The sequence below is a fragment of the Sorex fumeus genome, unplaced genomic scaffold, assembly GCF_029834395.1.
Source record: "Sorex fumeus unplaced genomic scaffold, SorFum_2.1 ptg000019l, whole genome shotgun sequence".
NCBI lineage: Eukaryota > Metazoa > Chordata > Mammalia > Eulipotyphla > Soricidae > Sorex > Sorex fumeus.
In genome coordinates this window covers 13469859-13496461 of record NW_026606076.1, presented here as the reverse complement: position 1 = coordinate 13496461, position 26603 = coordinate 13469859, and the positions used below count along the sequence as shown (strand labels likewise).

The following is a 26603-nucleotide window of genomic DNA, read 5'->3' as shown; positions in this document are numbered from 1 at the left end:
AGCACCGCTGGCACAGCTGGAGCACTGAAAACAAAGAAAGAAGGGAAGGAAGGAAGGAAGGAAGGAAGGAAGGAAGGAAGGAAGGAAGGGAGGGAGGGAGGGAGGGAGGGAGGGAGGGAAAAGGGGAGACGAGAGAGAGGAGATGAGAGAGGAAGTTGAACCCTTTGAATTTCTTCCTATCTAGCTGCACAAAGTCTCCCTGATCTGTTAAACTCCCTGAAACGTGTGGAGGTACAGGGGTGCTCTCGTATGCTCGCGTGCAGCCCCCCTCACCCAGGTGCCTGGCGCCAAGAGAGTGAACACACTGACAGATCTCCTCTGGCCATCTTCATCCCAGGCTGTTTCTCTGGGCAGGTCATGGCTGTCGGTCATATTAAGGGACCCCAACCTCCTTGGTCCCTGTGTGTGTGCGGGGGTGGGGGGGGATGCTGACAGTTGGCTGGCGGAGGGGCCCCTGCGTTGCAGGAATCCTTCTTGTGGTTCGGTGGTAGCAGTACTAGCCTTGCCCACATGAAGCCTTGGGTTTGATCCACAGCAACACACACACTTGATCTCATTTTTATTTATGTATTTGTTTGGGGGGCTACACTCAGCAGTGCTCGGGGGTTACGCCAGCTCTGCTCTCAGCCAGCACTCCTCGTGGTGCTCGGGGGACCTATGGGGTGCCGAACCCCGTCAGCTGCTTGCAAAGCAAATGCTCTCCTGGATGGACCATCTCTCCAGAGGGTTTTCACCCTTGCTGGCCCCGCCCCCGCACGCTGTCCCTGATCTGATGCCAAGCCCAGAGGTGCAGCCACCAAACCACCCTGTCCAGGGACGGATCAGAGAGCGGGGAAGGGACAGCACCATCCTCTGGACAGGGCCTGAGCCATAATACAGCGGGGAGGGCGCTTGCCTTGCACGCTGGCGACCCCACAGGGTCCCCCAAGCACCGTCAGGAATGATTCCTGAGTGCAGAGCCAGGAGTAGCCCCTGAGCACTTCCAGGTGTGACCCAAAAAGCCAAGAAGAGAAAAAAAAATAGTGGGTGGGCGTGGGAGGGGGGTCCTCCACACAGCATGTCCGGCCAGCCGGCACTCACCGGGCGGAGTGGGGGGTGGGGGAGCTAGCAGGTCCACCTGGGCTCTTTCTTCGTCGCCCCCATTTTCTCTCACTGCTGACTCTGAGAGCGGTTGGCGTGGCCGCGTGCTGGCTTTGCAGCCAGCGCTGAGGGGTCCTCTGGAGCGCCAAGTCCTGCCAGGCGCGTCGCCGTCCGCCCACCGAGGCCCCTGCAATCACAGCCCGCTCTGAGACTTGCTTACCCCCACGGCCGGGCAGCTCCGTCCTTCCTCTGCTCCCGGCACGGGATGGGGGAGACGCTGCGGGGAGCTGGGGTACAGGGCCTCCCCCCGCCCCTCGTCCGCTCCCGGAACCGGGGTGCCGGGCGGCGCGGGAGGCGCGCGGGGGAGCGCGGGGGTGCGGCGGGGAGGGGCGGGCGGCGGCGCGCGCCCCGCAGACCGCAGTGCGGCGGGCGCTAGGACCCGCGGGGGCCTCCCGGGCCGCCCAGCCTGCAGCTCCCCCCACCCAGCCCTCCACCCCAACCCCCCAAAATGAGGAAACGGAGCAACTTGCTCCAAGTTGTACCTCCGGGGCCGCCTCGGGGTGCGCAGCCGGCGCGCGGGAGCCCTGCTCGGGGCGGGCGCGGGGCGCGGCCCGGGGGCGCCCCCTAAGCAGGTGAGCTCGGCTCTGGTGGGGGTTGGGGAAGAGACGGGGTGGGGGAGGGATCTGGGGGGAGGGCAACCCCAAGGACCCCCTGGACTGGGCTCGGGAGGGGGCGGCGGCGGGGGCGCGCGGGTGCAGGTGCACGGCCCGGGCCAGGGGGGCTGGGAGGTGATCGGCAGCGGGGTGGAGCGTGGGGTCTTTTTCTGGGTGCGGTGAGCGCGTCTGCAGCCCCCCACCCGCTCCGTGCGCATCGCGCGTCCACGTGGAGGCGAGTGAGGCAGACATGCGCGTGCCCGGCTTGGCGGGGTGGCGCGGAATGGGGTGGGGGGAGCGGAGCGCAGGTGTCCCGGAGTGTGTGTTGGGGGGGGGGGTCCCAGGTGCGCGGTTTCCCAGGGTCCAGCCCCGTGCGTGTGCGCCCCTGTGTCTAGGTGGCCGTGCTGTGCGCGCCTGGGGCCACCCGCGCCCGCGCCCCGTGTGTTTTCTGTGTGTGATCGTGTGTACATGGAGCGGTATGTGTGTGAGTACACGTGGGGGTGGAGGAGGGCCGGAGACTCACCCCCCCCCCCCGCCTCCCCCCAGGCCACCCGTCCTGAGGCCCACGGGAAGCCCCCTCCATCCTTACCTGCCGCCCTGCCAGGGTCTCTATGCCAAGTGGGGGATCCGAGGCCCGGGTGCCCCGGCCGGGCTGCCCCACCCCAGGGTCAGAGATCCCAGGGGTGACCTTGAATCATCCCGCCCGGCCCTGCCCCTGCCCTCTTCCCAGGAAAGAGGAAGAAGTCGAATGGGCAGCGCCCAAGTCCCCACCCACCGTACCAACCGCTGGGCCCTGAGCCCAGCCCTCACACTCTGGCCACTTGCTGAGTGCCTCCGAGTGCCTCAGTTTCCTTAGAGGGACCATGGCCGGGCGAGGGGCCTTGAAGGCACTTGGCACGGATGCTGCACAGAGGGTAAAGACCACCCCCACCTGGGGACTCAGCCCCACCCCCCCGCAAGAGCCGAAGTGACCACCCCCTCCCCTGACTGAGCCTGCCCCCCCCGCAGGTGAGCCCCCGTTTCCTCCGTGACTGGCACCCTCCGCCCATCACAGCCAGGATGCCCACGGTGAGTACCCAGAGTGGGAGGCTGCCCCCCTTGTTGGGCTTCCCCACCCCGGGGGGAGGCGGTACTGTGGCCCCCCGCGGCCCCTTCCGTGTGCGTAGCCCGGCATTGTCCTGCGCTGGTGTCCATCCTGTGTTCACTTGCCCTCTCTCACGCGTCCCTCTGTCCCTCTGTGTCTGTGTGTCTCTGTCCGGGGCCTGCTCCTGCCCGCCCCGTCCGTCCCGTTAGCGGCGCTGGGCGCCGGGCACCCAGTGCATCACCAAATGTGAGCACACGCGGCCGAAGCCTGGGGAACTGGCCTTCCGCAAGGGGGACGTGGTCACCATCCTGGAGGCCTGCGAGGTGCGTGGGGAACCCTGGGGACGAGTGAGAGTCCCCTCCGGGGGGGTTGGGGGCCCCCCTCCCCCGCACCTCCTCCGTCACCTCCCCCACCAGCCTACCCCCGACTCCCATCGACAGAGCAAGAGCTGGTACCGCGCCAAGCACCATGAGAGCGGCCAGGAGGGGTTGCTGGCGGCCGGGGCGCTGCGGGAGCGCGAGGCCCTCTCGGCCGACCCGAAGCTCAGCCTCATGCCGTGAGTGGGGGCGGGTGGGGTCTAGTGGGGGAGGGCCCCCCATGCCCCCGACCCGGCCCGACCCAGCCCGACCCAGCCCGCCCCGCTCCGCTGCTGCAGCTGGTTCCACGGGAAGATCTCGGGCCAGGAGGCCGTGCAGCTGCTGCAGCCCCCCGAGGACGGGCTGTTCCTGGTGCGCGAGTCGGCGCGGCACCCCGGCGACTACGTGCTGTGCGTCAGCTTCAGCCGCGACGTCATCCACTACCGCGTGCTGTGCCGCGACGGCCACCTGACCATCGACGAGACCGTCACCTTCAGTAACCTCATGGATATGGTGGAGGTGCGCGGGGGGGGGGGGGGGGCGGGGCGGGGGCGGGGGGACCCCAGCCCCGCACCCCCATGTCCTGTTCCAGCCTCATGGACATTGATTGCACAGGTGCCCCGGGAGGGGGGAACCCCAGCCCTGTGTTCCCATCCCCCGCTTCCGCCTCATGGACCGCAGCCCCCCCACACCACACCCCCATCCCCGGCTTCGGCCTCATTGACATGGTAGAGGTGCTGGGGGGGAACCCCAGCCCCGCAACCCCATCCCCCACTCCGTTCTCGTGGACACAGGGGGGTGCGGCGGGACAGGGGACCCGAGCGTCACACCTCCCCTGCCTCCAACTCCCCTGCACCTGATCCTTCTAAGTCTCAGTTGCGGATGGACTTGGGGGGCTGTAGAGCCCCCTCCCCCAGTGCGGTTCTAGTGGTGGCCCCCCCAAAGGTGCCCCCGGGGTGCAGGAGAGTGGCGGCGGTGTGAGTTCTCCACGTTCCACCTCCAGAAATGGGGGTGACTCCTCTAGGGATCCCCAGGAACCTCCACATTGACGCAGATCCAGACATCACCCCCGCCCCCCTCCGTCTTGCCGGCTCCATGCCTTCATCCTCTCCGGTCTCCATGGAAACCAGCCTGGTGCTTCCTGGGCTTGGAGCCTTCTCCCACTGGCCCCCGCCCCCACACCCCCTCCAGACCCCCCCAAGGGCAGAGCACCCCAGGAGGGAGCTGCCGGTCACCTGCGCCCCCACCCTGCCCACAGCATTACAGCCGAGACCAGGGCGCCATCTGCACCAAGCTTGCGAAACCCAAGAGGATGCAGGGGACCAGGTCGGCCGAGGAGGAACTGGCCAAGGGTACGACACGCTGCCGGCCCACCCGGGACCCTGCACCCCCAGCCTGGCATGAACCAGGGCCAGTCACCCCACCACCTCCCTGACCCACAGACCCCCATCCTGAGTGGGCCCAGCCTGCTGTCCCTCTCTTCCTCCCAGGTCCCCTAGAGCCAATAACCTGGATCTGCTTGTTTGGATTTTGGGGTTTGGGGGCCATACCTGGCAATGCCCAGGGGTTACTTCTGGCCCCGCGCTCCTGGTGATCCCTGCTGCTGGGGGTATCAGATGTGTTGCTGGGAATCTAACCCAGCACGCAAACACCCTTCCTGCTGTCCAGCCCGGGCCTGCTTGAATCTGGCCAGGCCCCTCCTGCCCCCTGGCTCCAAGCCCAGGCTCTGGACACATCCTGCCCCAGCCTCCCATCCCGCTCACCTCCTCCTCCCTGGACCAGAGCCCCCCCTTCCTCTGTGGCCCCCTGAGTGGAGAATCCCATTTCCTCTCTTGCCTCGGGGCCATCCTTCCTTCTGTTCCTGTCCCCTGAAATGCTTTTCCTGCCCCCAGCACTGAGGCCCGGAGCAAAGGTGCCTTCCCATGGCCACCCCTTTTGAGCCTATCTCCAGGGGAGAACGGTTAGGAGTGAGGAGGGCAGGAATCACTGGGCTCCATGGTACCCCAGGGGTAACCCCACTCAGAGGGGTTCGAGGAGGGAGAAGAAGAAGCCCACTGTAGCCTCTAGAGGAGAGAGGAGGGGAGAACACAGGGGGTGGGAGGGTAGTGGAGCGGTGCTTGATTCCAAAGGAACCAGGGAGGCCAGAGCATGAGTGATGCCTCAGAATCCTGAAGATTCCAGAACATTCCGGAAGCTGTACCCACATCCATGTCTGTTGCCTTGTTTGCTCTGATGTGGGCCCAATGTAGAAAGATTCTTCAGAGGAAGACCCACAGCATTGGGGGGGGGGACACTAGGTCTCCAGCTACTAGATAAAAGTTGGGGGCTGGGGAAATGGCTCAAAGCCCTGAGTTCAGACTTTGCACGCGGGAGCCCGGGGTTCAATCCCCTGCACCCCAAACAAGGTCCCCCAAACACCATGGGGAGTAACCTCCCCCTCCCCGAGCCACATTAAGCCTCCTGTGGTGTTCCTAGAAGGCCAAGAGGGGGTCCTGGTCACCTACATGATCCCGGTTTGCTCAGCCCACGGCAGACTGTTACTTTAAACATCACTGTACCCCCAGGAATGGGGTACCGGGGGCATATTGAGAAACAGCAGTGGTCCAGAAGTAGGGCCAGATCTTGGGGACCCCTTTCCCCCTCTGATGGGCTTCACCCCACAGCCGGCTGGTTACTGAACCTGCAACATTTGACCCTGGGAGCACAGATCGGAGAAGGGGAGTTTGGAGGTGAGTGGGGTGCAGGGATAGAGGGAGATGGGGCAACTTCCTGGGCTTTTATTTATTTATTTATTTGTTTTGCTTTTTGGGTCACACTCAGCGATGCTCAGTGGTTACTCCTGGCTCTGCACTCAGGAATCACTCCTGGCAGTGCTCGGGGGACCCTATGGGATGCTGGGAATCGAACCCGGGTCAGCCGCGTGCGAGGCAAACGCTCTACCCGCTGTGCTATTGCTCCAGCCCCTTCCTGAGGTTTTAGAGTCACCAGACTTTAGACTGACTTTCAGGGACAGAGAGCAATAGAGAAAATAGTGCTTCCCTTGCATGCTGCCAACCCGGGTTCGATCCCGGCACCCCTTAGGGTCCCTGAGCACAGAGCCAGGAGTAAGCCCTGAGCACTGCTGGTTGTGGTTCCAAAAGAACGGAAAAAGCAAAAACAGATCCACCTGCTGTAAGGCTGGAGACTGAGCCTCAGGTGGCCACTTGGAAAAGACAGTTGAAAAAGTTGGGGTGCTAGGGGCTAGAGCGATAGTTACAGCGCATAGGGCTTTGCCTTGCATGCAGCCAACCCAGGTTCGATTCCCAGCATCCCATATGATCCCCATATGATTGCCAGGAGTAATTCCTGAGAGAAGAGCCAGGAGTAACCCCTGTGCATCACCGGTGTGACCCAAAAAGGAAAAAAAAGTTGGGGTGCTATAGAGATAATACATCGGGGAGGATGCTTGCCTTGTATGTGGCTGATGCGAGGTCAATCCCCGGCACCCCTTAGGGTCCCTGAGCCCACTAAGCGTAATTCCTGAGGGCAGAGCCAGGAGTAACCCCTGAGCACCGCCGGGTGTGCCTCCCCCCAAAAAAAGCAGTGGGGATAGCTGGACCTGAGTACGATCCCTGGCACTCCATAAGGTCCCCTGAGTCTGCCAGGAATGCAGGAATGATCTCTGGTGCAGAGCCAGGAGTCAGCCCTGAGCACCACCAAAAAAAAAAAAAAATTAAAGGAAAAATGGAAATTATGGGAGGGGCCTGGCAGGTTGAGCCTGTGCTTTGCATGCAGGGGGCCGAGGGACTACACCCGGATTGACCGCTCACCCCCAAGCACAGCAGGGTGGGCTTGGGGGGGTGCCTGGCAGTCTCCTCACACCTAAGGCCAGAGACTACAGGGAAATACACAGGTGTGGCCCACGGCTGCTGAGGCAGCTGTTTCCGGCCCCTGGGGTGTGGACCGCGTGTAATTTTCCAACAACTCTTTAAAGCCTGAGCACAGGGCGGGGAGGAGGGGCCAAGGGCTGGAACACACGTTTTGCATACGGGTGATGCCCACAGCACAGGCACAGTCCCTCCCTCCCAAGCAGTTCTGGAGCCCCAACACGCAGGAGCCCCAATAAAAAGCCAAAAAAAAATCAGCGTGGGCCCGTGGCTTGGCCGAATCTCTACCGTCGAGTTCAGGGTCTGGTCAAGTAGGAGGCGGTTTAGGGCGCGGCAGCGGTCCGCCAGGAGCGGGCTCCGGGCGCGTCCGTCCTTGTCTGTCTCCTGGTCTCTGCCCACAGCCGTCCTGCAGGGCGAGTACTTGGGCCAGAAGGTGGCAGTGAAGAACATCAAGTGCGACGTGACGGCCCAGGCCTTCCTAGACGAGACCGCTGTCATGACGTGAGTCCCCCAGCCCCAAGGTCTTGTTAGAGCGTCCTGGGCGGGGCCTGAGTGTTTGGGTGTGGCTTGCATGGGCGGGGCGGGGCCTGCATGAGCAAGGTGGTACAGGGCCTGAGCGTTTGGGGGCGGGATCTGCGCTGTTGCGGGTGGTGGGGGGGGCCTGTGTGTCCTGGTCACCTCCTCACCTGACCCCTGCCCGCCTCCAGGAAGATGCAGCATAAGAACCTGGTGCGTCTCCTGGGTGTGATTCTGCACCAGGGGCTCTACATCGTGATGGAGCACGTGAGCAAGGTGGGGGCGGGGCCTGACTGGGTCTGCGTGGGCCCGAGGTGGGGGCGGGGCTTGCATTGTTGAGGTCGGGTGGGTGGGGGGCTGGAGCTGCGTATGTGTCGACAGAGCCTGCTTGGGGCCGAGTAGAGTGGGCCTGAGTGGGTGGTGAAGGACCTGCGTGGGTCTGAGGTAGACTGGGGCCACGTGGGTGGGAGTGTGCCTTGTATACGTCAGGCGGGGCCTGTGTGGGTGAAGGCAAGGACTTGCGTAGGTGGGCGAGGCCTGTGTGGCATGGGGCGAAATGGGCCTGAGGAGGGTGGGTGTAGGCAGGGTCTGAGTGGTGGGTGGGGTGGGACCTGCGTGGGTCTGCAGTGGAGTGGGGCCACGTGAATGGGGCAGAGCTTAAATATGTGAGGCGGGGCCTATGTGGACGAGGGCGTGGCTTGCATGGGTGGGGCGGGGCCTACATGAGCAAGTTGGTATGACCTAGTAGCTGGGGGTGGGGTCTGAGTGGTTGGGGCGGAGCCTGAGTGTTGGGGTGTAGCCTGCATGGGTGGGGCGGGGCCTGAATGAGCATAGCGGTACGGGCCTGCCCGGTTGGGGGCGGGGCCTGAGCAGTTGGGGCGGGGCCTGAGCGTTGGGGCGGGGCCCGAGTGTTGGGGGCGGGGCCTGCATGATCTAAGGTTCTAATGGGGGATTGGGTAGGACTGGCTGTAAGGTCAGGCTGTTGCGGGGGCGGTGGGGACGGGGGTGGGGTGGGGTGGGAGGGTGCGCTTCACTGTAAGGTGGGCAGGAGCATGTGCGCTTGCATCTGTCCAAGTGTGTGCCATCATAGTTGGTGCCAATCTCGAGGGCCGGCCTCGCGGGGGACCCGCTATGTGGGGCTGGCCGTGAGTGGGCGTGGTCATATGTGGGGGTGGGAGGTGTTGGAAGCCGGCTGGGCATACTTGAACCCCCTCCCCAACACCCACAGGGTAACCTGGTGAACTTCCTGCGCACGCGGGGCCGTGCCCTGGTGAACACCCCCCAGCTTTTGCAGTTCTCCCTGTGAGTGCGGGTCCTGGGGGCCGGGAGGGTGTGGGAGGGGCTCCCAGGGCCAGAGGGGAACGGTGCCCGGTGCCCGGTGCCCGCCCTCCGCAGACACGTGGCGGAGGGCATGGAGTACCTGGAGAGCAAGAAGCTGGTGCACCGGGACCTGGCGGCCCGCAACATCCTGATTTCTGAGGACCTGGTGGCCAAGGTCAGCGACTTCGGTCTGGCCAAGGCCGAGCGCAAGGGGCTGGACTCCAGCCGCCTGCCAGTCAAATGGACGGCCCCGGAGGCGCTCAAACACGGGGTGAGCACCTGCCGAGTAGGGGGTGGGACCTGGGGGCTCCTGGTCCCGGCTCCTGAGTGGTCCCAAGCAGGGTCTAACCCGACTGTTCCTCCTAGCGACCTTGAGACCATCTCCTGGGTGGTCCCATCGGACCCTTGGTTTCCCCACTTTCCAGCCTCCGACTTGGCCCCTTCTGGGCTCATCTGGGGGGTGCTGGAGGGGGGTGGGCGAGGACTTCAGAACTCAGTCGGGAGGAGTCCAGAGTGTGCTGGGTCAACCCAGAGGTACTTCCTGGAGGAGGCGAGGGGCTGCCGCAACGCCCCCGTCCTCATCGCCGGGATCTCGGGCCCCACAGAAGTTCTCCAGCAAGTCGGATGTCTGGAGTTTCGGGGTGCTGCTGTGGGAGGTCTTCTCATACGGCCGAGCTCCTTATCCTAAGATGGTGAGTGGAGGAGGGGCTGGGGTCCCCGCGCGGGCCTGGGAGCCGCGCTCTGACGTCATGGGGGGCGTCCCCTACCTGTGCTCACAGTCGCTAAAGGAGGTGTCGGAGGCCGTGGAGAAGGGGTACCGCATGGAGCCCCCCGAGGGCTGCCCGGCGCCCGTGCACGCGCTCATGGGCAGCTGCTGGGAGACCGAGCCCGCGCGCCGGCCGCCCTTCCGCAAACTGGTCGAGAAGCTGGCTCGGGAGCTCCGCAGCGCGGGCGCCCCGGCCCCCGCCGTCGGGGGGCAGGACCCCGAGGACGCCCCCTCGCCCCGCGGCCAGGAGCCCTGATGCCTCTGACCGGGACCAGAGACCAAGGTGTGGGGCGGGCAGGGTCGAGCGAGCCCCTGGAGTCCCCCCCACCCCAGGCCCAGGGACACGGAGGGATGGAGCCTGATAAAGATGGTTTGTGAGAACTGGGGGTGTGAGTCTCTCTGCGACCCCCCGCCCCCCGCGGTCCATGCTGGAGGAGGGGGGCGGGGAGCGGGGTCCCCTTCGCTCAGTCTGCGGTGCTGCCGGCAGGTGGCGCTGTGTCCCTGTGGCACCACCAGATACTACCCCCCCACCCCCCCGCCCCTTCCCCACACCTCCGGCCTCACCCAGGGGTCCTCATGGGAGCTCTGTGGACCCCGAATCCAGGCTGAGAACGCTGAGACCCCGCCCTGATCCTGGGGTTGCTGGGGGGAGGCCTCGTGTCCACCTGGACAGCCCCATGCCCTGACCGCTGACGGGGAGGTCAGTCCCGAGGCCCCCTCCTGCCCCTGCTCTGGGGGCCTGGAGCTCCCTGCACCCCTCAGTCATCCCTGGTGGGGGTGTGAGGGGTGTGAGCATGGTGCTTGTAAGGACCCCTGAGTGGGGTGGGGGGACCCGGGTAGCCCAAAGCACATTCTTCTTCGCTCCCCCAGCCCCAAAGCTGAGCCTGAGAAATACCAAGCTGGGGGGGGGGGGGGGGAGTAATAGCACAGCGGGAGGGCGCTGGCCTTGCACATGGCCGACCTGGCTTCGATCCCTGGCACCTCTAGGGGTCTTCCAGACCCACTCTATGCCCCAAGCCCCCGCCAAGAAGAGCCTGACCCCAAGTAATCAGTCCCAGGGAGCCCCACTCACAGGATGCGATGATGTTGATGTCAGAAAATTATCCCCTCCCTGCCCCCACCTGCCTTGCTCCCCCACCCATGCCCCGCTCCGGGCCCTGCCCCCCCCCATGCCTGAGCCTCTCTATTCTACGTGTGACCTCCTTCAGACCTGCCTCCGTCCCTGCTTTCTCCCTCTTTCACTCCTGCCCCTCGCCTGCTGTCTTGGGGGTACCCTGGTGTGAGATTCCCCCACCCCCTCACCCTAGAATCTGGGACCAGGCGCATTCTCAAGCCTCTTTCTCATTATTTCCCATCTGCCCTGGCGTCCGCGGTTCTTGGGCCAGTCCGTCTGTGGAATGCCATGCCCACCCCTTTCCCGGTGGGCTCTGGGGATCGGGCCCACCTGCTGCCCCCCCCCCCCCGGCACCTGGTGTGCCCTCCCTGTTCCCAGCACCCACCCTGCACACCCGCCACCACCCCCATCAGCTCCCTTCATGGGGAACCCAGCCCCTCCTCCCCCCCCTCCCCAAACTCTTACCTCGTATTCTGCCAATGTCCTTTCTGCGGGGCCCTGGGCACAGCTCTGAGGTACAAGTGCCTGCAGGCACGAGGCCGAGATCGCTCCCTGGCACTGCCCACGTGCCCAAGTGAGCTCTGGGCATTTCAGTGGCCTGGGACCACCAGCCCCAGCCAGGCATGCATGGGCTCCACAGTGAAACACGGACCAGGAGGGCAAGGGAGAGCCGAGCTCAGACTCTTCGTGCAGGACTCCCAGGTTCCAGCCCTGTCAATGCAGCATCCCCAACACCTCCTGGAACAGACCCTGAGCAGTCTCTCCCAAAGTGGGTGGCATGCCCCTCCGGAGGGGCATGCGGGTGACCCAGGGGGCATTGATAGCCTCAGGGGAGGGGGTTGTCTTGTTTGCTTCTGTGAAACAGTACCTGGCGTACAGTAAGTGCTCAATAAACGTTGACTCAGTGATTGACCTCCTAGTCATACCTCAAAACCCAGCTAAAATGCTACCTGCTTCCTGTCCAAGGGCCCAATCTCCACCTCTCAGGAGTTCAGTTTCCTGTTGATACTGGAGAATATAAGCACCTCCTTGGGTAAGACAGGAATGAACCACAGGCCAGCCAGAAGATGTACTCTTTATGTATGTATGGATATATGTATGGCTTTCGGGCCACACCCGGCGAAACTCAGGGTTTGCTCCTGGCTCTGCACTCAGGAAGCACCCCTGGCAGTGCTCAGGGGACCTTAGAGGGGGCCAGAGATTAAGCCCCGCTTGGCCCCGTGCAAGGCAAGCGCCCTACCTGCTGGACTATCTCTCCAGTCACGGGCCTCTTTACTTTCTCTCCCAGAGAGATGGTTCAGTGGGTAGGGCACTTGGTCTTGCATGTGACCAACCCAGGTGCAATCCCCAGCATCCCACACTGGTCCCCTAAGCACTGCCAGGAGTAATAACTGAGTGAAGACTCAGGAGACAACTCCTGAGCATTGGTGGTGTGGTCCAAAAACCAGAAAAAAAAAAACCATCCTACACATGAGAACCAGAGTGGGAGGAACCACCACAGAGGCGGGGCCACGGTATGGGTGGAGCCATGGTAGGGGTAGGGTGGGGCCACCGTGTAGGTGGAGCCAGGGCAGGGGCACGGTGTGGGTGGAGCCATGGCAGCAGGGCAGGGCTGTGGGGTGGAGCGAGAGAAGAGAGGGGAGAGGGAGACACAGAAGGGCAGTCTACAGTCATGGGGAAGGGTGGGGACACCGGGTCACGTGAGTCAGACAAACCCCACCCCCATCACCACCCGCTGGCCTGTCTCTGCTGTCCTGTCCCTCTGGGAGGGGGCAAGGGCAGTCAGCAGCTGGGGAGAGGGGCGGTGAGGACGGCTCCGAGAGCAGCAGCGCCACAGAAAAGGCTTCTGTCCAGCTGCGTCCGCTTGACGCGGCCTCTAGGCCCCCCACTACCCAAAGCTGCACCAGCCTGAAGCTCAGGCGCAGGTAGGGACAAGACCAGCCCGCCAGCGATGGGGCAGGTGCCGAAGGCCACGGAGAAATCAGGGAGGGTCTCCTGGAGGAGGGGTGTGGGAGGGGGGCAGTTAGGCTCGAGTTTGTTGGACGGGAAGCAGAAAAGCCTCTTCTCAGGTGCCCCCGCAAATGATGCGGGTGGCCCGGCGGGGGAGGGAGCGTCCAGTGAGCAGGGAGGAGGCGCGGCCAGCCTGCAGATTTCCTTCCAGAACCACCAGAGCATCTGGCGTTTGGGTGGAGGGGACGCTGTAGCAGCCCCAAGGTTCCCAGAGGCTGTCTCTGACCCCTCCTCCAGACCTGACCCCACCCCCTACTGGATCTGGTCTCCTGGAGGGCTTCCTGCCGGAAGAGGCGTCCCTGTAGCTGCGAGGAGCATACACAGGGCCTGGACAACCAGTCCGCCCTTGTCAGCCTGTCAGAGCTGTCAGAGCCTCCGCCTCCGTCCAGGCCAAGGTCACAGGTGGCCACTTGCCCACGAGCGGGGCTTGTAACAGCAGGATGGAGGAAAGACTAAAGGGAGCACATGCCTAGCATGCACGGGGCCCGGGTTCAATGCCCAGCACCATTGACCCTGAAACCTCAGAATTCGGTCCATTGCAGGAGCTGCCCCTGTCCAGTTTATGTAGGACTGGAGGGGATGGGGACACCGTGTGGGCGGAGCTATTGCAGGAGGGGCGTGGCATTACGTGGGTGGAGCCATTGTAGTGGAGGTGGGGCCATTGCAGGGGGCGTGGCATCACGTGGGTGGAGCCATCACTGGAGGCAACCAAGGGGGTTTTGGGAAGCGGGAGTCTGGCTGGCTCCCGCTTACAGGGCACACTTCTTATTGGGCTGTAGCCTGGAGGATGGGGAGGGAGGTCAAGACTTGGGGAGCAGTGAGGAAGGGCGGGAAAGGGCCGGCCAGATCCCTGCCCCTTCCCTCCAGCCCTGCCTGAAGTGGGTATGGGCAGCAGCGGGCTCCCCCAGCCCTGCCCGGGCACCACCCTCCTCGGGCTTCAACAGCCAGAGCACCATGAAGAGTGGGTCAACAGCCAGCACATGCCTCGAATGGGTGAGGTCCTGGGTTCGGTTCCCTGGCACCTCCAAAAACATTTTTTTTAATAAGTGAGTGTACCCAGAGATGGAGAGAGCCACATGGTGGTCGGCAGAAGGGCCTGGATCCAGCCGTGCCTGAAGCCAGTTACTCCTGGAGTTCAGGTCCTGAAGTTCACGGACTCTCTACTGCTTGGGGGCGCTGGCCTTGAATCCCTGACAGAAGAAAATCCTCCTCTGAAGAACAAGGGCTCGGGCCTCCCGGGCAACAGGATTCCAGGTGCTAAGCCTGGGCGTTGGGGGCAGCTGAGCGAGGCCGTTGTCCAGCGAGTGTCCACACGAGTGGGAGCTAGAACTTCCGGCTCTTGCTCAGGCGGTTGTTCCGCCAGATGTTCTGTTTCCGCAGCAGCCGCCAGTACTCCCGGGACTCGGGGTCTAGCTCCTCCAGCGTCTTGGGGGGCCCCAAGTTCATTTGGAACAGCCTGTTGGCCAAGGGAGCACGGGGGCGGGGTCAGGGGTTGCCCAGCGGCTCTCCGCAGCACCGCCAGTCCTGCCCATGTTGGAGCGGGCACTGGCCCACGGCTACCAGGGGCATGCACTGGGCCATCGCTAGCCCCACCCCTTCTGGGCATTTCATGCCAGCTTCCTGCCTGCTCCCCCTCCTGCTGCCTCCGCCTGGGGACCCCCGCCCACTGGGTTCTTCACCCAGGCACACACTCTGGGGAGATGCCCCATATACACGCTCACCTCCTGGGTGGGCCCATCCCCTTCATTCATGGGCTAAGCAAGGACTTGCTCTCATCCCAGTTACTCCCATCAACCTCCACTCCCCAGTGGCTTAACCCACCCCTACCTCCCCCCCTCCCCCCCCGTTTTGTTTACTTGGTGTCCACATCTTTTCTTTTTTTTTTTCTTTTGCGCTTTTTTTCGGTCACACCCCGCGATGCTCACGGGTTCCTCCTGGCTCCGCATTCAGGAATTACTCCAGGAGAGGCTTGGGGTGCCATATGGGATACTGGAGATCGAACCCAAGTCAGCCGTGTGCAAGGCAAACACCCTACCCGCTGTACTATGGCTCTTGCCCCTCCACGTTTTTTGAATAGGTGGGACCACACCAGCAGTGCCTAGGGGCTACTCTTGGTCTAGTGCTCGGCTGTCTCTCCCTGCAGTGCTCACAGGGTGCTCCCTGCATTGCTGGGGCCCCTGTAGCATGTGTGTTGGGGGGGGTGAGAAGGAACCCAGACCTCCAGTGGGTGCAGGATGTGTGTCCCTGTGTCCCCAGCCCCACACGGGGGCTTCTGCCCGCTGTCCTAGCCCTGTCCCCAGAGGACAGCTGTGCGGCAGCTGCTGGTGGGAGAGGCCGCCCAAGGAGAGTGGGGTCACACATGGCTGAGTCAGGGGTTGTCCTCTGCTCCCCCTGGGGAGCCCCCACTGGCCACTCACCACTCAGGGTACTCAGAGTCGGGTTTCAGGGCCACATCCTCGCCTCCCTTGTAGATGTTGACGCCCATGGCGTGTGTGGTCAGCCGGGCTGGGTCCGTGCACACATCCGGGTCCTTCAGGGCCTCGCTGGGCACTCCACCTTTGCCGCCCTTGCCCCCCTTTATGACTGAGGGAGAGAAGTGGGGGAGACCGTCAGTGGAGACCAGCTGGACGCCCCCTGCCTATCCCACCCAGCCCAGGGCCCAGCCTGACCATCTGCAGCACTCAAAATGACTTTTTTTTTTTTTTGGTTTTGGAGGGGTCACAGCTGGCAGGTGCTCAGGGGTCACTCTGGACAGTGCTGGGTGTGTGTGTGTGTACACTATTGGGGTCACATCCTGATTTTGGGCAAAACTTACATTTTGGGGGGTGGGGGGTTGTGCCACACCCAGATAAGCTCAGGAATCACTCCTGGTGGGCTCTGGGATTCTGGGGATCAAACCAGGCTGGCCACGTGCAAGCGCCTTGCCCACTGTACTATGGCTCCAGTCCTAAAACCTACATTTCTTTTGGCTGTTGATTTTGGGACCACAGCCAGCGATGCTCAGGGTTTACTCCTAGCTCTCTGCTCAGGGCTCACTCCTGGCAGGGCTCAGGGGAACTTACGGGACACCAGGAATGGAACCCGAGAGTAAGTGCCCGACCCGCCGAACTACTGCTCGGGTCCCACAACCTGCATTTCAAGACCCCTTGTGATAAGGACCCCTCAACACGACCTTCACGACGACATTCACGATTTAGTGGATTATGCACTAAATCGTGAGCACAGGGGCCGGAGCGACAGCACAGCAGGGAAGGTGCTTGACTTGTGCCCAATAAACAGTGAGCTCAGACAGTGACCAGGTCCCGCCTGCCTTTGCATTTGTTATGGTTGTTTGTTTGGGGGTCAGGGACTACTCAGGCAGAGCCGCAGATGACACTCCTGCAAGCAAACGCACGCGATCAGGCTCAGCCTCGGAGGCCTTCCTTCAGTCCTGATTCCTGCCTCTCCCGGGGCTGTTGTGTGTCTTCAAAGCCTGTCGCTGGCCGGTCCCCCCTCCTTACTGCCAAGGAGACTTTCATCCGCTTTGCAGTTTCAACAATCACCCTGGAATTTCCGGTGCAGACCCGACCAAGAAGGCAGGAACTGGACCGGAACGCAAGTTTATTTTTTTTTTAGAATATTTATTTTTCTTTTATTTTTCTTTTGCTTTTTGGGTCACACCCAGTGTTACTCAGGGGTTATTCCTGGTTCTGCGCTCAGGAATTACTCCTGGCAGTGCTTGGGGGACCATATGGGATGCCGGGGATCGAACCCAGGTCGGCTGCGTGCAGGGCAAACGCCCTACCCGCTGTGCTATCGCTCCGGCCCCGGAACGCAAGTTTAGACTACCTCCCACACAGGGTGCTCAAGTCTGGCGCACATACCAAGAAATTTCGATTTTTTTTTTTTTTGCAGGGGTGGGGTAGGGAGGGGTCACAGCCGGCGTTACTCAGGGTAACTCCTGGTTCTGCACTGAGGGATCACTCCTGGTAGGGATCGGGAGACCATATGAGCTTCAGGGGATGGAATCCGGTGCACAGCAAGCGCCCACCTCGCAGTCCTAACGCTCTCACCCCTCAAGCGGCGGACTGACCCATGCGCAAGTGCATGCGCACTGAGTGCCACGGGCAACACCCCCCCCCTTACCGTCGGGGGCCGAAGCCACCGCTGCGCTTGCGCGGACTGCGCCCGTCCACGCCTGCGCAGTGACTCCCACCCTCCACCCCACCCCCGCGCGTCCCCACAACAGCGCCTGCGCACTGCCACTATCACAACGCCCGGCCGCCCGCATCTTGGTTCCTCTCAACCCAGCTTACCCGGTCTCTTGGCATAACCACGGACGACACATCTGCCGGGATCGGCGGGCTCCGGGAGTTCCCTGGGCCACCAGCCGACCCAGAATCGGGCAACCCCAAAGAGCCGTCTAGCCGCCATGACGTATGCCCGCGGCTTGCACGTGCACGTTTCCGGAGATGTCAGAGCCGAATTGGGTGCTTGGGAGTTGTAGGCGCTTGGCGACTTCTGGGAAATGTAGTCTCCTAGCACTCGTGCATGCCTTAGTGTTTCCCTGGGGGGAAACTTTCACAGGCTGTTTCCTCGACTTCCCATCGTCTTATTCTTATTACTTACTTTATTATTTTATTTATTTTGGTCTCAGGATTATTCTTGGCGGCGTTCAGAGGACCTTGCAGTGCAGAATCAAACTTAGATCAGTCAAGCACTGTACCGTCCCTCTGGTTTCATCTTATTATTTACTTTATTTTGGGGATCACACCCAGCGATGCTCAGGGCTTACTCCTGGCCCTGCATTCAGCTCAGGACTTACCGCTGGCGGTGCCCAGTGGACCCGATGGGATGACCAGGATCGAACCCAGGTTGGCTGTGTGCAAGGCAAACGTCCTCCCTGCTGTTCTGTAGCTCCGGGTCCCTATCTGCTTTAAAGATCACTTCCTCTAGCGGCCTGTAGAGCTCATATTTGTATGGATAAGGCCCGGAGTTCCATCCTGGCACCAATTCCAACGTTCCTAACGCCATTCGATGAGCAGTTACAACCGGAAAAACAATCAAAGCAGATATTTCATGGGACTGGAGCATAGTACAGCAGGTAGGGCGTTTGCCGTGCACGCGGCCAACCCGGGTTTGATTCCCAGCATCCCATAAATTCCCCCGAGCACCGACAGGAGTAATTTCTGAGTGCAGAGCCAGGATTAACCCCTGAGCATCGCAGAGTGTGACCCAAAAAGGAAAAAAAAGGTATTTCAATATACTCCCGTCCTGTAGCCCCATTTCTTAGCCGCTTGACCTCATTTAATCCTCACAATTTAGGAGGTATTATTACCTCCGGTTTGTACTTAAAGCGGAAGCTCAGGATGCACTTTTCTGTCTCCACGCTGTGAGAGCAATTGGAAGTCTGTTGTCCTCCGGCTTCCCACGCTCCATGTCAGCCCGGATTTTTCCCCATCTGCCACCTCCAGGGATAATGACACAGGGATAGGTGACAAGCAGGGATTATGAACCCCACTCAGCCAGATCCAGATGGCAGTTGCGAAAACACACACACACACATACACACACACACACACATGCACACAAACACATAGCCCATGCACGCGTGTACGCGCCGCAGAACTACATTCCCCAGAAGCCCCCGCGCATATGCGCATGCTCAGTGTGGCAGAAGGCGGCTCAGTTCTCTTTGCCGGCGCCCAGCCGGGACGGATCAGGCTGTCCCGGGACACGGGGATTCTGGGCGATACTACGCGGGGTGAGGCCACCTTGGACTAGGAAGTGAGTTTTCCCACGGGGCAGAGCGGGCTCTCGGAAAAGTTCGCAGGCTTTGAGACTGGCGTCTGCATGAGATTGATTGGGAGTCTGAACTTTTCGTCTCAGGCTCCAGTTGAGTTTTCAGGCTGCGTTCTGAGGTTCGGGGTGGGAGTCTGGGGGCGATCTGGAGCGAGACAGACGGAATTGTCTAGATGAGGGTCCGCTTCCTGATGCCTTGGGAACCCGGCAATAAGCCTGGAATCCTGGGTCGAACCTCCTGGGCGGAGTTTCCAGAGTTTTTGGGTCTGGACGAGCCCCGTTCCAGACCGATCAGCGCCTGCAAGGTAGAACCCCAGACGGGGCTCCGCATGGTGGCTGAGAGCTTGGGAAAAGCAGGGCTGGGGAACAGGGGTCACGGGCGGGGGCGAGGTCTGGGGCAGCAGGCCTGGGTACACCCTGGGGTTCTGAGTGAGGAGCTGGAGAGGTTGGGCAAGTTCCAGGGAATTCCCCCCAGCCCCTAGATTTAGAGCCCCAGATGCCAGTGCCGTCCACACTGTGGGGGTTCAGTGACAGCTTCTGGGGGATCCCATCTAGAGAAATGCACGTGTCACCCCACCCCCAGAAAATCTCATCGTTGTCCTCTTTCAGATGTTGCCCTGAGTCTGGTGTCCAGGTATGGACTTCCTGACGGCCCCCCAGGACCCCCCAGGGTCCCCGGCTATGGACTTGGAGGAGCCCCAAGACCCTCTGACACTTTGCCAGGACCCCACTCCGGCCTGTGCATGGAACCCAGCACCTGGAGGCCCCAGCGATCTGAGTCACATGGACCTTGACGGGACCCGTCTCCAGGATCTGGTTCAGCAGTTTGAGGCCCTGCCTGGAGATCTGGTGGGCTTGGCCCCCGATGCGCCCCCTTGCCCCCTACACATTGCCACTGGCCATGGCCTGGCCCCTCTGGACACAGTGGGAGCCCACGGACTCTTGTCGACCGAGGCTGATCGGGAAGACCTGCTGAGCCTTCTGCATGGCGAGAAGCATCCTCCTGCCCAGCCCAGCCCCGAGGAGCCCCCGGATCCCGCCCCTCGCCTGCTGCAGCCCCCTGAGGACCCGCAGGAGGATCCGGGCCCCCCAGAGTGGGAAGAGGGAGCCTCTGCAGAACCGGGGAGCAGCCGTAGCTCAACCAGCTCCCCAGAAGCCTGGCTGGAGACCGCACCACTGGTGACCCCCGAAGAACCTCCCTCGGGGGCCCAGGTAGAGCTTGTCCCTCCCCTCGGGGCGCCTTCTCAGGGCTGGGCCATGCAGGGGTTCAGCCTGCCACTCTTCTGTCTCCTTCCAGAGCCCCGAGACCCCGACTTCATGCCCTGCCCTCCCGGAGGGTGAGTGTCCTGTCCACCCTGGCCCAGGGACTCTGGGGCACAGAATCAGCCTAAACCAGGCTCCCCAAATCTGACGCAGAGCTAGCCAGGAAGGAGTAGCTCTAGAGAAGTTTGTTTTCATTTCTAGAGAGCCGGCAGGTGGGTTTTAAACCAAATCCTGGTAGCCTGCAAGAGTTGACAGGCTTGAGAATGACCTAGAAAGACTCAGGGTGCTGGGGCAGGCGGGTGAGCAGTTGGTTTTAGAGCAGCGGTTGGCAAATTACCACCCACAGGCCAAGTGGGCCTAGCGTCCATGATCTCGTATGCTGTGAGCAAACACAGCTTTGGCGTTTTTATTTTTTAAATTTTGTGTCACACTCAGCAGTGCTCAGGGCCCACTCATGGCTCTGTGCTCTGCTGTGGCACAGGGGAACTTATAGGATACTGGGGATCAAACACTCAAACGCGGGGCAGAAGCGTACAAGGCAAGTGCCCTACCCAGTGTATTATCTCTTCAGCCCCTTATATATATGTCTGAGATTATATACATATATATTTTCGTTTGTTTTGTTTTGGGGCCATATCCAGCGATGCTCCAAGCTGGCAGGGCTCCAGGGCCCATATGGGATGCCAGGGACTGAACCTGGGTCAGCTATGTGCAAGGCAAATGCCCTCCCTGCTGCACCCTGACCCACAAAAAATTCTTTGAAATTGTTTTCTGCCACAGTGGAATCCAAGCCTCCCACGTGTTCTGTGACTGAGTCCTATACCTGGCTGGTTCTTTTGCAGTTTTGATTGGGTCGGGGTGGGGGTGTGGGTGTGAAATTTGGTTTTGTATTTTGGGGTTTTTTTTTGGGTGGGGGGGGATTTTGGCCACACCTAACTTTGGCCAGGACTTACTTCTGTGCTCAGGGATCATTCCTGGCGGGCTCAGGGGATAATACGGGGTGCCAGGGATCAAACAAACCCTGGGTGATGACTGGGGTGGAAGGCAAGAGCCCTACCGCTGTTCTGTTTCTCTGGCCCCTGAAAGAATATTTCTTGACACCTGAAAAAGGACATGCTGTTCAAATTTCAGTGTGTACAAATAAAGTTTTATTGGCACACAATCATGCCTCTTGATTTTGGAGTAGTTGGTGGCAGGTCCTGTGGTGGAATGGCCCAATTGAGTAGATGCAGCAAAGACCATCTCACCCACAAAGGCAAATTATTGGCACTTTGCAGAAAAATTTGCCAACCTCTGCCCTAAAAATATTGGGAGAACCAATTAGGGCCACCTGGAATGTTATAGAATGTACACACACACACACACACACACACACACACAGCCAGCCCTGAGCAGAGGGTATAGGTCAAAGAGTAAGTTCTATTGTATGAAGAGTAACTGGTTATCTGTAATTCCAAGAAGGTTCTAGAATTAGGGGTGGAGCTCTGACTCACCTAGAAAGTTCTAGAAACTTAGTTCTAGATTAAAGGAATCCAGGCTGGCAAGAGCGTTCTGGAATAAAGCACGGAAGTTCTAGAGCCTGGACTGGAGCGATAGTACAGAAGGGAGGGCGCTTGCTTTGCACGCAGCCAATCTGGGTTCGATCCCCAGCACCCCATATGTTTCCCTGAGTATCATCAGGAGTGACCCCTGAGTGTAGAGCCAGAAGGAAGTCCTGAGTAACACAGGCTGGGACTCCAAAAAAGAAAAGAGTTCTAGAGTCTGAGGCAATTAGTACTTCTCCGAGATGCATACACCCTAGGCGTTCCAGCACTGTGGATAAGGCTGATTCTAGACTCATCTTTAAGTCCAGGAAAGGTAAAACCTGTTAGGATTTTACTCTAGAACACTGTGTTAAGTTCTGGAACCCTGTTATCCAGATTTACTTCTAGGACCCTATTACCATTAGATATTGGTAATTCCAGGACATTACACTTGAAATGGGAAATCTCCGTCTCTTAAGCTTTTGACAAGGATCTTAGAGTTCCTCCTGTCGGACATCCAAGTCCAGTGCGCCTTTCACTGTTGGGACCCCGGCTCTGGCCTCTGTCTCAGCCAGTCCCATCCCAGAGCCTGAGATGCCCCGTGTGTGACTGCCAGTCACCCAGGACAATCTAGAACCCCAGGATGGAGGTGGCGGCGAAATGTTTAGGAGATAAAGGACAAAGGACAGAGCCAACTGTCCCTGTAATTCACCGAGAGGCTCCAAAACTGAGGTCTGTCCTTACAATGCATTGTTTGTTTGTTTGGGGGACCCCATTCAGCAGTGCTCAGGACTGACTCCTGGCTCTGCACTTAAGGATCACGCCTGGCGGGGCTCGGGGGATCCTATGCAGTGCTGGGGATTGAACCCAGGTCTGCAAGGCAAGTGCCCTTCCTGCTGTCCTATCGCTAAACAAACAAAAAATCCTCCAAAAACAAAACAAAACAAAGGTGAGAGCATTCTAGAACTGCTCGCAGGTCTAGACTTCTGGTTCTGGAAACTGATTCAGGGCTGGGTTTGGAGCCAAGCTTTTTGCTTCTGGGCTGTTCTGGTAACTGGGAGAGGTGAGCGTAGATTCGGAGGAACCCCAAGAATTTCAGGAAGAGCTGCCGCTCCTGGAGGGAGGAACCCAGAGACTCCGCAGAGATCCCACTTATCCAGAACCCCTGCTGTGAGCCTGCTTGGGAGTTCTGGAATCCTGAATGAGTCTCAAAATTGGCGTTTTCTTCATGCAAAGGGCAGGTTCTGTGCTGGCTCTGATGCTGCTGGGCTGATAGGAAATTTCAGAACAGGGAAGGGACAGAGTGGATGAGCAGGATTGAAAGGGATGAGGGCGATTCCAGAACCATACAGGGGTCTTACACACACACACACACACACACACACACACACACACACACACACGTTCTGTTTGGGTGAGTTTTAGAGTCAGGGCTGTATGTTCTAGAAATGTGGGGATCATAGAAAGGCAGGACAGAGGGGCGGGACCGAGAGTACTAGGAAGAGGGCGTTTGCCTTGCACGTGGCCAACCCGGGTTTGATCCCAGGCTCCCCCTAGGGTCCCCTGAGCATAGTCAGTAGTAATTCCTGAGTGCAGAGTTGGGAGTAACCTCTGAGCATCCAGGAGTAACCCCTGAGCATCGCCGGATGTAGCCCCCAAGAAAGGCAAGACACAGGCAGCTGTGAGCGTGGGCGGGCTGGGGTCTCACCTCAACGCGGGGCTCCCAGCAGCGCTAGAAAGGGCCCCTGAGCCCTTGCACCCCGGACCCAGCCAGCTCGAGAGGGGTGGACAGTTCCAGAGGAAGGGCTGACCCTCCGTGAGTCACTGGCTCAGGCTGCTGGGGTAGCCCAATGACGGGGTGGGGGGATCACCACCACTGTCCCCCCAGCAGTCCCCGGCCCCTGTGACCACGAGGACCTCCTGGACGGCGTGGTGTTCGGGGCCAAGTACCTGGGCTCCACACAGCTGGTGTCGGAGCGGAACCCTCCGCCCAGCACCCGCATGGCGCAGGCGCAGGAGGCCATGGACCGCGTCAAGGTGAGACCAGGGCGGGGCGGTGGGGCGGGGCCCGCAGAGGGAACACCCCCCCCCAGAGGCCCGTCGGACTCAAGATGGGGCTTTCGGGGTCTTTGCGGGCCCCCATCTGCTACCCCTCCAGGCGCCTGATGGGGAGTCGCAGCCCATGACGGACGTCGACCTGTTCGTGTCCACCAAGAGGGTTAAGGTGCTGACGGCCGGCTCGCAGGTACAGGCCAGCCCCGGGGTGGGTGGGGACGTGGGCAGGCTGCCAGGCCCTGCACCCTTCCACGCCACCCGTCTCTCCGCGCAGGAGACGCTCATGGACCACGCGCTGCAGACTGTGTCCTACACCGCCGACCTGGGCCACGTGCTGGTGCTCATGGCCCGGCGCAGACTGACCAGGGCCGCCCCGCACGCCACCGGCCGCCGGCTCTACCGCATGATCTGCCACGTCTTCCACTCCGAGGATGTGAGCCGGGGCTAGGGGGCTGCCCCCCCCCACCCACCCAAGGGCGACGCCCTTATACTCCCACCTCTCCCCCCGACCCTGGGTATCCCAGCAGCAGGCTGCCTCTGGGAATCAGTTCTAGTGGAAACCTTTTAAAATGCAGCATCCTTGGGGCTGGAGCGATAGCACAGCAGGGAGGGCACTTGCCTTGCACGCAGTCGACCCGGGGTTCGATCCCCAGAAACCCATATGGTTCCCCGAGCACTGCCAGGAGTAACTAACTCCTGTGCATCGCGGGGTGTGACCCAAAAAGCAAAAAATAAATAAAATGCAGCATGGGGTGGAGGGGCTGGAGCGATAGCACAGCGCGTAGGGCATTTGCCTTGCACGTGGCCGACCCGGGTGCAATTCTCAGCATCCCCTATGGTCCCCTGAGCACAGCCAGGAGTTAATTCCTAAGTGCAGGAGCCAGGAGTAACCCCTGAACATCGCTTGGTGTGATCCAAAAAGCAAAAAAAGGGCTGGAGAGATAGCACAGTGGGTTGGGCGTTTGCCGACCCGGGTTTGATTCCCAGCATCCCATAGGGTCCCCCGAGCACCACCAGGAGTGATTCCTGAGTGCAGAGCCAGGAGTAACCCCTATGCATTGCCGGATGTGACCCAAAAATCAAAAAAATAAATAAAAAATAAATAAATAAAGTGCAGAATCCCCACTCCCACCCCCAGGCCCAGCTGATCGCCCAAGCCATCGGGCAGGCCTTTGCCGTGGCCTATAGCCAGTTTCTGCGGGACAGTGGCCTGGATCCCAGCCAGGTGGCTGCCCAGCAGAACCAGGGGACATCCGGGCCTGGCCACCTGCACAATGGCGACCTGGACCACTTCTCCAACAGTGAGAACTGCAGGGAGGTGAGTCGGGATGCCTCCCAACCCACACCCCCTCTGGACCCACTGTGCCCAGCCCTCCCCGCCCCCAGTGGCCCACCATGCCCAACCCCACCATTCCCTCCTGCCCGCCAGGTGTGCATCGAGAAGCGCCGGGGTGAGGGCCTGGGCGTGGCCCTGGTGGAGTCAGGCTGGGGGTCCCTGCTGCCCACGGCCGTCATCGCCAACCTCCTGCACGGGGGTCCTGCCGAGCGCTCGGGGGCTCTCAGCATCGGGGACCGCCTGACCGCCATCAATGGGACCAGCCTGGTGGGGTTGCCCCTGGCCGCCTGCCAGGCCGCCGTCCGCGTGAGTGCCCGCAGGTGGCATGGGGCAGAGAGGGGGTGCCCGTCGGAAGGAGCTGCATGCGTGTTGGCATCCCGAGAGGGGAAACAGAGGCCTGCGGGTGGGGGTGGGGTCTGTAGCCAGGTCAAATCCGCCATCCCCGGCCCCACAGGAGGTGAAGTCACAGACCCTCGTGACCCTCAGCATCGTGCACTGCCCGCCAGTCACCACGGCCATCATCCGCCGGCCGCACGTCCGGGAGCAGCTGGGTTTCTGCGTGGAGGACGGCGTGGTGAGGCCCAGTGCTGCGCACCTGTGCGGCTGGGGGCGGGGTCCCGCCCGTGGCTCCGCCCAGACCACACCCCACCTGGGTCCTGGGGGCAATTCGGCCTTTGGCTCCACCCTGACCCTCACAGATCTGGGTAGAGGTCCTAAGCAGACGACTCCCATCTCCCCATAAGATCTGCGTGGTGGGGGCGGTTCCTCCCGGAGACCCGCCAGGCCACGCCCCTCTACAGCCACGCCCAGATCTGGGTAGTTCAAACAAGGTTCTGCCTAGGCCACGCCCTCCCAGCTCTATGGGGGCGGTTTCTCACGGAGCCCCGCCAAGGCCACACCCCTCCACCGCCCCTCCCTGGGTGGTTTCACACGTGGCTTCGCCCAGACCACACCCTCTTAGCTCTATGGGGGCGGTCCCTCCTGTAGCCCCGCCCAGACCACGCCCTCCACTTGCCCTCTCATCTCAGGTTTCCTCAGGGTTTCACCCTGGCCACGCCTTCCTAGCTCTGGGAGGCGGGCCCTACCGGAGCCCCGCCCAGACCACGCCCTCCACCTCCCCTCCTAAATCTAGGTGGTTCACTCATGGTTCCGCCCAGGCCAGGCTCTCCAGCTCTGTGGGGGCGGTTCCTCCCGGAGCCTTGCCCGGAACACACCCTCTTAGCTCTATGGGGGCAGTCCCTCCTGGAGCCCCGCCAAGACCACGCCCCCACCACCTCCCCTCCCAGATCTGGGTGGTTTCATGCATGGTTTCACCCTGCCACGCCCTCCTAGCTCTGGGAGGCGGGCCCTTCTGGAGCCCCGCCCAGACCACGCCCCCTCCACCTCCCTCCCCAGATCTGCAGCCTTCTCCGTGGTGGCATTGCAGAACGCGGTGGCGTGCGAGTTGGTCACCGCATCATTGAAATCAATGGGCAGAGCGTGGTGGCCACACCGCACGCCCGCGTCATCGAACTGCTGACTGAGGCCCATACTGAGGTGCGCGGGCAGTCGGGGTGGGGGGCAGTGGACGTTTCAGTGGCTGGCCCTCCCCGCAGCTGTCCCCAGCTGCCCACCTCTTCTCGCCTCTCCCTGCCCGCAGGTCCACATCAAGACCATGCCCGCCGCCACCTTCCGCCTGCTCACTGGCCAGGAGCAGCCCGTGTACGTGTGAACGGCCCCGCCCCCACCAGTCCACCACTGTGCCTTCGGCCCTCCACGGCCCGCCTTGGCTGGACCCCAAAGGATTCTCAGCGCTCTGTTGATCACGTAACAAATTAAATGCATATCAGACGGGCACGGTCTGGGCCCAGGGTCTGTGGGATCCCCCAGCTGTGTCCCCT

At 61.4% G+C, this 26603-nt stretch overlaps 3 protein-coding genes across 7 annotated transcripts; 2 read left to right on the top strand and 1 right to left on the bottom strand.

The window, feature by feature from the left end:
- Positions 1–1493: 1493 nt before the first annotated feature.
- On the top strand, positions 1494–9945 carry MATK (megakaryocyte-associated tyrosine kinase). Of its 4 annotated transcripts, none has more exons than XM_056113216.1 (14): positions 1494–1712; positions 2129–2217; positions 2742–2801; positions 3027–3140; positions 3258–3373; positions 3473–3692; positions 4432–4525; positions 5837–5902; positions 7441–7540; positions 7747–7831; positions 8784–8857; positions 8951–9146; positions 9481–9567; positions 9655–9944. In XM_056113216.1, the coding sequence occupies exons 2-14, from the start codon at positions 2212–2214 to the stop codon at positions 9895–9897; spliced, it is 1461 nt and encodes a 486-aa protein (XP_055969191.1). In that variant the 5' UTR covers positions 1494–1712; positions 2129–2211; the 3' UTR covers positions 9898–9944. The 4 variants fall into 4 exon arrangements, with proteins under 4 accessions (XP_055969191.1, XP_055969194.1, XP_055969193.1 ...); XM_056113219.1 differs by having other exon boundaries at positions 1495–1712; positions 2129–2209; XM_056113218.1 differs by lacking the exon at positions 2129–2217 and having other exon boundaries at positions 1495–1712.
- Positions 9946–13765: 3820 nt separating this feature from the next.
- On the bottom strand, positions 13766–17217 carry MRPL54 (mitochondrial ribosomal protein L54). The gene is made up of 3 exons (XM_056113223.1): positions 17061–17217; positions 15183–15348; positions 13766–14221 (listed from the first exon to the last, which is right to left on the bottom strand). Exons 1-3 carry the CDS (start codon positions 17176–17178, stop codon positions 14089–14091), a joined length of 417 nt encoding a protein of 138 aa, XP_055969198.1. The 5' UTR covers positions 17179–17217; the 3' UTR covers positions 13766–14088.
- A 1226-nt stretch (positions 17218–18443) lies between these two features.
- On the top strand, positions 18444–26550 carry APBA3 (amyloid beta precursor protein binding family A member 3). Of its 2 annotated transcripts, none has more exons than XM_056112934.1 (11): positions 18444–18531; positions 19156–19758; positions 19844–19883; positions 23224–23369; positions 23491–23577; positions 23662–23820; positions 24526–24705; positions 24817–25029; positions 25178–25297; positions 26119–26259; positions 26363–26550. In XM_056112934.1, exons 2-11 carry the CDS (start codon positions 19183–19185, stop codon positions 26432–26434), a joined length of 1734 nt encoding a protein of 577 aa, XP_055968909.1. In that variant the 5' UTR covers positions 18444–18531; positions 19156–19182; the 3' UTR covers positions 26435–26550. The 2 variants fall into 2 exon arrangements, with proteins under 2 accessions (XP_055968909.1, XP_055968908.1); XM_056112933.1 differs by having other exon boundaries at positions 23221–23369.
- Positions 26551–26603: the final 53 nt, after the last annotated feature.